This window comes from Eurytemora carolleeae, unplaced genomic scaffold (assembly GCF_000591075.1).
Source record: "Eurytemora carolleeae unplaced genomic scaffold, Eaff_2.0 scaffold386, whole genome shotgun sequence".
NCBI lineage: Eukaryota > Metazoa > Arthropoda > Copepoda > Calanoida > Temoridae > Eurytemora > Eurytemora carolleeae.
The window spans coordinates 121,886-131,218 of record NW_019396325.1 but is presented as its reverse complement, the minus strand read 5'-3'; the positions used below and the strand labels follow the sequence as shown (position 1 = coordinate 131,218).

Sequence of the window (9,333 nt, the reverse complement as noted above, 5' to 3'; positions counted from 1 at the left end):
CCCCCCCCGATCAGCTGTATGCCCATGATTACTGCCCAGTCTTGATAATCTATCTATCATGTTATGTATCAGCTTTGCTAAAATCACACCTATACATTTTCTAATATGATATATTCAAAACATTCACTTATACAATATAGAACGATTGCCTCATGATACAGAGACTGTTGATTCAATTTCTATAAAAACATTCACAAAGTTACACTTTTAAAATTTAATCTGAGCATCAATGAGGATAATATCTTTATTTTCATTCTGAAAACAGTTGAATTCTGTAAATTTAATTTCTTCTCTCTGCCGCATAAATCCGCAATTAAATTTATTAGACTAGAATATGAATTTTAAATAGAAACACAAGAATTTTTGTCCTTCGCTGGAAAGACTGTGAAGCCCTTTTTTCTTGCTCTATTTTTTAAACAGATTTTTAAATATCCACTCTGAGTCAAACTGAACAATTTCCCATCTGTTCTGACCGAATTTGCATCATTTTTATAATGAAATTTCAGCAAGTTAAAAAAATAATATTTGTAGACACGACACTTTGTAGAGGAATGGTAACGTTGTGAATTGAACTCCTATCTTGCATGAAACTAGTAAAATGGAACTATTCACTTGAAATTATGCCTAATATTACTCTACGGGTGATTTGAATATGAAAAATAAATTGAAGTGATTATTAAGAACATTTTGTTTGTTTGAATGATGTCAAAAGCATAATTTGTAATTTTCTTAATTTCAGTATTTTACTGTAATTAAAACTATGTGTTATTTTTATTATAAACATGCTCAAATCTATCCTGTGAAAATAGAAGAACTTTTTTATTATTTTTAAACTTATTCAGGATTTTTTGTGAGGATATAAAGAGTATCAGAGCATCATTTTCGAAAACCTGAAATCAATCAATTTTTGAAATATCAATAAACGGCCGGTAATTACTTTGCGGTTCTAGACAAACCTTTTAAAAAAAATCATCCCCCCAAATAATCTTTATTTGTTTGTTAATTATTGAATGAGTTTTTATTTTTTTAGTTTCTTTAATCAATTGCTTGTAATTTGCAACTGCATAAAATTTTGCTAGTGCCAAAATGATTTTCCATTTTTGATGAAATAGTTTCACTTCTATGATTAAAACTTGGAAATTCAAGGATAGATTTCTCCTCAGAAAAGTGTTACTTTTGGATTCGAATATGGCAAATTTAAGAAAACAATACGCTAAAATATCTTATTTATTGTTTAATCACGATAATTCAAATGCAAACTCCATTTTCATTTTCTGAAAAGTTTCGTTGTATTTAATGAAACCTTCATCAATGCTTTTTTGAATGGATATAATTCAAAAATTATCTATACTTACAAACTTCGGTATAAATTATATAATAATATTTGACATTTTTAGTTCTTCAAGATTTATACAGAAACGGGCGATTATAGCAATACAATGAAGACGACTTTTCATTAATAATGCTTTGATCCCTAACATGTAATTTTCAAATTACAAGTTTATCAGTAAACAAAGAGTAGCTTTTAATCTTTGTTTACATGTGCATTTGTCTCCATTCTATAGGAATTCAGAATCGACCTCATTCAAACATTTTAAACTCAGTTTATAGAAAAAACAGTTCATATTGGTTGGGTGTAGGGGGAGGGGGAAGGGGTGTCAATTTCTTTTAATGTAAGTTGGGGGGGAGGGGGTGAATTATTTTTCAATTTTTATTTTCCAAATGTCGGATCCTTTGTTGATATTTTTATGTTTTTCGTCAATCTCCTTGAAACTCCAGTATACGTTGGAATAAGACGACATTTAATACATTCTTCTAAAATAATGCAAATTTCGGTTTGAAAGGCCCTCAAAAATTGGCGTGTAGATGTGAAAAGAAATTCTAATTCTTAAAATTTCTAATTCCCTGTTTTTAATAAATTATATCCTCTACACATTGTTCGTTTCTTTAAATGACTGTGTTAACCGCAAAACAATGGAATAATTGTGTTTTTTTTCCTTAAGATATGTCGCTAAGAACTATTTATTACTAAAAATGGACTTCAGTTAAGACGATAACAAAATCCTTCGCGACGTTTGAGTAAAGAAAGTCGGAAGACGAAGATCATATCACTGTTTTCTGATTACTATATATAATTACCTTACTACCGGTATCCCATTTTATTAGATTTAAAGTTTAAACTTTTCAATTTTCTAGATTTCACAATGGGTATTAAAATTTACATTAGCGGTAACAGTGGCAATAAAGAGGTAAGCTATTTTATTTTTTTGATTTTTTATGTTAAAAATTCACAATGGTTTAAGAAAAATTAATAATTATACGAATAAAACAATGTATGCAAGTCAGGAAATATTAATGAATGCAAAAATGTATAAACCAGATATTTTTATATTTCCCTGTATTGATCGCAGCTATAATGATATAATTTTTTCCATAAATTGTAGCATTGTCACATTGTGTTTAAGTCAGTTTCATTTTACCCAAATTTTAAATGTTTGTACGCATTCATCAAAAATTTTGCAAATCTGTTTTTTAATGTATTAAATATTTTATTTGATTGTTAGATCGAGACATCTCAGCAGCGGATAATCATGATTCTAAAAAGTTTAGGAATAGAACACGAGGTGTCAGATATATCTGCTCCAGGTTAGTTTAGGAATAGAACAAGAGGTGTCAGGTATATCTGCTCCAGTTTAGTAGAACACGAGGTCTCAGATATATCTGCTCCAGGTTAGTTTAGGAATAGAACACGAGGTGTCAGATATATCTGCTCCAGGTTAGTTTAGGAATAGAACAAGAGGTGTCAGGTATATCTGCTCCAGTTTAGTTTGGGAATAGAACACGAGGTGTCAGATATATCTGCTCCAGGTTAGTTTAGGAATAGAACACGAGGTGTCAGATATATCTGCTCCAGGTTAGTTTGGGAATAGAAAACGAGGTGTCAGATATATCTACTCCAGGTTAGTTTAGGACAAAACACGAGGTGTCAGATATATTTGCTCCAGGTTAGTTTAGGAATAGAACACGAGGTGTGAGATATATCTGCTCCAGGTTAGTTTAGGAATAGAACACGAGGTGTCAGATATATCTGCTCCAGGTTAGTTTGGAAATAGAACACGAGGTGTCAGATATATCTCCTCCAGGTTATTTTAGGAATAGAATACCAGATGTCAAGGTGTCAGCTATATCTGCTCCAGGTATAGTTTGCTCAATATTTGGGTTCTGCAGAATGTGATGTTCATGCCATTTGGCCGAAATCTTTTGTCATTATTTCAAAACTATAAAATTCTGAACATTTTTTATTTGTATCCGGCTTTTACTTTTTATTATTCATAGTTTGATAAATTATGACACAATTATTTTTAGGCATGGAAAACGAGAGAGATTTTATGAGACAAAATGGAAAGAAAAAGGAAGGACAGAGAAACGTTCTGCCTCCTCAGATTTTTAACGGAGAAAAATATTGTGGGGTACGTATCACGTAGCATAAAAATTTGCATTAAAATTGCAATTTAAGTATTGTCTTAGCGCGCGATTATCAATCTATGTATACCCAACCACTGCAAATATGGGCAGGATCTATTATTTTAAAAATAAAATTTGATCGCGTTTTGGATGTTTATTCAACAATCTTTAAACTGACAGTAGACAGTTGCAAAGGAAAAGGAAAGTGATAGTTATTTGCCAACGATTTTTGGATAATAATAATACTACCAAGGGTTATGATCGTTTAGATGTTGCAAACTATCTTAAAATGATAATGATAGTAATATCTATCTAGGATTTTGATAAATTGGATGTTGCAAACGAAGAAAATTATGATAGTTATCACAAGCTATGATCATGATGATTTTGATGTTGCATACAAATATGATTATAAAAGTTATCACTATCTATGCTCATATTGATTTTGATGTTGCACACAAATATGAATATGATAGTTATCACTATCAATGATCATATTGATTTTGATGTTGCACACAAAAATGATTATGATAGTTATCACTATCTATGATCATATTGATTTTGATGTTGCACACAAATATGATTATGATAGTTATCGCTATCTATGATCATGAGGATTTTGATGTTGCAAACAAATATGATTATGGTAGTTATCACTATCTATGATCATATAGATTTTGATTTTGCACACAAATATGATTATGATAGTTATCACTATCTATGATCATATTGGTTTTGATGTTGCACACAAATATGAATATGATAGTTATCACTATCTATGATCATGATGATTTTGATGTTGCACACAAATATAATTATGATAGTTATCACTATCTATAACTATAATGATTTTGATGTTGCTCACAAAAATGAGTTTGCAAGCTTTTACTATCTATGAAAATATTGATTTTGATGTTGACAACTTCAATTACCATGTAAGACTGAAGTCAAGATTTTGAATAGTCCAATGAACATGAAGGAGAGCATATTGTATAGTGTATAAAGGCCCAATTAAATTTATAAGTTAATTATCAAGCTACTGGAAACACTTTTTTCTTTATAACAACATCGAATAGACATAAGATTGCTTAAATGTCGTCTTTCTATTGAAAATATTCATGGGTCCCACTGTATCTAGGATTATGATGATTTTGATGTTGCAAACGAAGACGATGAACTAGAAGAGTTTCTAGGAATTCCAAGAAAAACACCGAAGGTAAATTTAGCATTTTTCGAAGATTTTTCGAATGATGAAGACGACATTGGAAATTTGATACCTGGAACATTATAAGTATAAATATTTTGACTAAACATACTTTTTCCTGATTACAAATTCATTGAAATGTTTTATGTACAGACATTGCAGGATTGGGGGGTTTTAAATACAAGATGACAAATAATAAAACATATATACATAAACAATAAACATTAAACAACCCTTTCAGCTTCTTGAATGGAACTTAACTGAAAAAATAGCCACATAGAATCTTAAAGGAACTGAGTTTTTGCCACAAAATCGGATTTTCTTATCCTTATATCTTTACAACCCAAAGTCGTAACCCTAGATCTCATATTCGGAGTTTGAAATATTTGAGGTTCACACCATCAGGCGCAGTTAGATAGGGATGAGAAAATTAAAGTTTTTGGTAAAACTCTTAAATTTAAAGGAACAGAAATTTTGGGATGTTTATAGTCTTTTTGTCTTTTAACGAAAAACTCAAATCCGTTAACCTGTTCAAGGAAATATTAAAAAAGCGCTCTTAATTTGTGATTTTTTTAATACAAAAACATTTGAAAAACCGGCAACTGGGATTGTTACTCTAAATCAACAATCTGATAATGCAAAATTAACTTAGTTTGATCCCGTGAAAACTGGAGCTGTGGCTCCAGAAGTTGGAAAACTGGAGCCTGGTAAACTAAAGAATGGAGCGGTAAGAAATGATTTACTAAACTTTTCAACGGAGTATAGGTGTTGTGTGAGATGACCGTTTAAAAGGTGTTAGCTCACTCCGAACCAGCAAGACAATCAAACAATCTGTTATTCATGGCCATATTTAAAAAGATCATTTCCCCACAAAATTTTTTCTCAAAAGAATATTTTCTTTACAAAATATTTCCCCAACACTTTTTTCCTTAAAATGTTTTCTCGAAAAAATGTTTTCTGAATAAATTTTTTCTTTACAAATGTTTTCATGATAAAAATTTTTTTCCACAAAATGTTTTCCTAACTAAATGTTTTTCAAACTAACGTTTCCTTCCCCAAACGTTTCGGGATAGGAAACATTATGATGTGGAGAAACGTTTTTTAGTGGAAAGCTTGAATTTGTTTTTAGGAAAACACACTTAAAAATCTGAATAAGTGTACCTAAAGATGTTGTTTGGACTTTTTCCATTAAATTCATCGACTATTGATTAGAAAATTGACCGAATGTGTCACAAGAATAGGATACGCAGATTACATTGTTGTTATGCAATTAGAAAAATGCAGGATGCAATTTTTCATCTTGCTTTTTTCATTTAATGCTCACAAACACATTTTTGGCCCGGATTAGTGAAAAAAAAAATTTCATGTCAATTTTTCATTATGGATAATCTATTCAAATTTTCTTTCAAAGTAAAATTGAAAAATTTTGTTTTAAAACCAATGCATAATTTCTTTCTCAATAAAGTGTCACAGTTTCTATTTTTTATTTAGATTCAACAATGATTAATTTTTTTCTCTGTTTATTTGTTATTAAACCAAATGGTACCTTTCCAAGAAAAAAAAATACTTAAACTTTATTAGTTGTTTATTCTGAGCATTAAAGGGGGTGTTTAGAATATTTGAACCAAGGGCAGAATGGTCTATTAAAGGGGGTGTTTAGAATATTTGAACCAAGTGCAGGATGGTCTATTAAAGGGGTGCTTAGAATATTTGAACCAAGGGCAGGATGGTCTATTAAAGGGGGTGTTTAGAATATTTGAACCAAGGGCAGAATGGTCTATTAAAGGGGGTGTTTAGAATATTTGAACCAAGGGCAGGATGGTCTATTAAAGGGGGTGTTTAGAATATTTGAACCAAGGGCAAGATGGTCTATTAAAGGGGGTGTTAAGAATATTTGAACAAAGGGCAGGATGGTCTATTAAAGGGGGTGTTTAGAATATTTGAACCAAGGGCAGGATGGTCTATTAAAAGGGGTGTTTAGAATATTTGAACCAAGGGCGGGATGATCCATTAAAGGGGTGTTTAGAATATTTGAACCAAGGACGGGATGATCTTTTAAAGGGGGTGTTTAGAATATTTGAACCAAGGATGGGGTGATCTATTAAAGGGGGTGTTTAGAATAGTTGAACCAAGGATGGGGTGATCTATTAAAGGGGGTGTTTAGAATAGTTGAACCAAGGATGGGGTGATCTATTAAAGGGGGTGTTTAGAATATTTGAACCAAGGATGGGGTGATCTTTTAAAGGGGTGCTTAGAATATTTGAACCAAGGGCAGGATGGTCTATTAAAGGGGGTGTTTAGAATAGTTGAACCAAGGATGGGGTGATCTATTAAAGGGGGTGTTTAGAATATTTGAACCAAGGGTGGAATGATCCATTAAAGGGAATTCTTTGAAATAACTTTTTATTTTGTTAATTATTTATATACTAAAGTATTGAGCAAAGCATAAACAATTTTTTCTACTAAAGCTCAATATAATATTTTGCTAAATTTGTATTTTTACCCCCAAGCTTTCTAATTTTTTTGAAAGCAGAATTATGTGTGGTGTGTGGTTTTGTTTTGTTTGAACATCTATTCTTATTACTTTTAACACTAATTTTATGAGAACATTTTTTATTCCACCCTAAATATTCATAACTTTATAAAAATGTTCACTTTACTTTATTATTTATCTTTTTTTATGATTCTTAATTTTTTTCAAACATGATCAGAGGATCAAATAATCTGCATAAAATAGTTTTTTATTCTACTTCAACTCTTGAAATCGATTGTTTGTTTAAATACAATTGTTAAAACCTTATTTCATTACAATATTTCTTACTTGTTATCTACTACATTTAAAACAAAAAATAATAGCGGGTTAGAAAGGGTATATATATAATCAACTTATAGGCCATGGCCTAGCAACACTGCACAGTCGACCCAGTCTAAAGATTTTATTACATAAATTTGTCATAATATTCTTGAAACATTGCGATGAAAAAAATCCCGAAATATTTTGACACATGTATTGAATAGATAAAACTAACCAACAAAACACACCACACATCTTTTATTAAAATAATCCAAACTTTTTTCTCTGTTTATCAACTGAATGAATACAACAAATCCATTTGATGGACAGAACAAAATTATTTTTCATTGTGTAGAAGCTTACTAAACCAGAGGCAACTGAGCCAACATTCAATACTGAACCCTCAGAACAAGATCATGAAACAAGTAATGAAACTGAATCCAACTCCTGCAAGGATGATCATGAAGATTTTAATGAAGATGAAGAAAACGAAGATGAAGGAAACAAAGAGGAAAATGATGAAGATGAAGAAGAAGTTGATGATGATGATAATACTAAAATTATAGAGGAAGCACATCATCATGAAGTGTACACTAAACATAATTTAACTATTGAAAACGTAGCTCTACCTATCATGACTTCAAAAATTGATAACGGCTTTGATGCCCAAGTTCAAGTCGAAGGCATAGAAAGAAGACGACCAAACACTGAGGAAGATCAAAAACCAGAATTAAATTTAAAACTTGACATTCCTGATGTTCCATTCGAAGAGTTTGTAATCCCCGAAACTCCAAAACGGTATATGGACGATGGAGTAGAAATCCGCGAACTACGCCCGGGGTTCCAAGAGCTAGGAAACTGCAAGAGGTTTTGGAAAGCTCAACAGCTGATTGGAACACGTAAGACTATGTTCCTGGAACTGTCCTTGTGTTGTTCCCTAACCCTCGTGATGGTGTATTTCCACTAGATCTCTACTTCATCCTTATCCTCTGAGCTGTTGACAATTCTTCAAAATGAATTCAGGACGATCATAATTCTGCATGTTGTTTTCATTTTGTTAAAGTTTACTGAACACAACTTACATCAGAATTTAAAGTAAATTAAAAGTATTTTTTGGCGCATTTAAAAAATGTTCTTTTTTATTCTGCTTTTTTCAGCCTGAGTCTGGGGAAGCTGCTCCCCCAACAGAAGCTGCTCCTGTCGACGCTGCTCCCCCAGCCGAAGCTGCTCCTGAATCTTAATCATTTCCACATCCTGAAATCTCAAATGTTGTCCGTTCAAGTCACGTTTTAATTTTTTTTCTTTTTTTTTTACAAAGTAAAATGTTCAATATTAATTTTGCGCAAACGTTTTAGTTTAATTGTCATCAAATCGAACCTTTCATATCTCCGTTATTAAGTAAACAAAAAATTAATTTTTTTATTCTTAATTCCTCCAAAAACTTTTATTTCTACAGTAACATATACTTTAAAAATGTTAAATCTTAAAAATTCAATGTTTAATAAATGTTGAATATTCAATAATTTATAATCAATAAATTATTTAAAATGTATCAGTCAAAAAAATCGGTTTAAGGTAAAAATATTATAATGTTTCAATGTTGGTTGAAAATGATTCTGTCAATTATTTTTCAGAAATGTAGATATTTCATCTAAAATATTTTGGTGATTAAAAATATTTTAATTTCAGAGACATTATCACAATTTGTTACCCACAGAGAATGCAACTTTAGAGACGCCTTGATATTTTTTAACTCTGATCTTAATTGGATCTTAGGTCGTTATAATATGGTCGTTATAATATGGTGTTTTGAAATAGTTAAAAAATAAACTGAAAAATGTAAAGCTACAGGAAACCATCAATGCCAGAA

At 30.9% G+C, this 9,333-nt stretch overlaps 1 protein-coding gene across 2 annotated transcripts; it reads left to right on the top strand.

Moving 5' to 3' along the window:
- The first annotated feature begins 576 nt into the window (after nt 1-576).
- On the top strand, nt 577-8,712 carry LOC111700987 (SH3 domain-binding glutamic acid-rich protein). Of its 2 annotated transcripts, XM_023472090.1 has the most exons (8): nt 577-601; nt 2,197-2,249; nt 2,565-2,646; nt 3,367-3,470; nt 4,604-4,681; nt 5,322-5,396; nt 7,819-8,362; nt 8,621-8,712. In XM_023472090.1, exons 2-8 carry the CDS (start codon nt 2,205-2,207, stop codon nt 8,623-8,625), a joined length of 933 nt encoding a protein of 310 aa, XP_023327858.1. In that variant the 5' UTR covers nt 577-601; nt 2,197-2,204; the 3' UTR covers nt 8,626-8,712. The 2 variants fall into 2 exon arrangements, with proteins under 2 accessions (XP_023327858.1, XP_023327859.1); XM_023472091.1 differs by lacking the exons at nt 577-601; nt 2,197-2,249; nt 2,565-2,646 and adding an exon at nt 3,019-3,051.
- The last annotated feature ends 621 nt before the right edge of the window (nt 8,713-9,333 follow it).

What these genes read in the sequence shown, in the direction of transcription:
- LOC111700987 (XM_023472090.1), top strand. Translation starts at nt 2,205, where the DNA reads ATGGGTATTAAAATTTACATTAGCGGTAACAGTGGCAATAAAGAG. An exon ending in GTCAGATATATCTGCTCCAG is followed by an intron (nt 2,647 to 3,366) that starts GTTAGTTTAGGA and finishes AATTATTTTTAG; the next exon opens with GCATGGAAAACGAGAGAGAT. An exon ending in GTAAACTAAAGAATGGAGCG is followed by an intron (nt 5,397 to 7,818) that starts GTAAGAAATGAT and finishes TTCATTGTGTAG; the next exon opens with AAGCTTACTAAACCAGAGGC.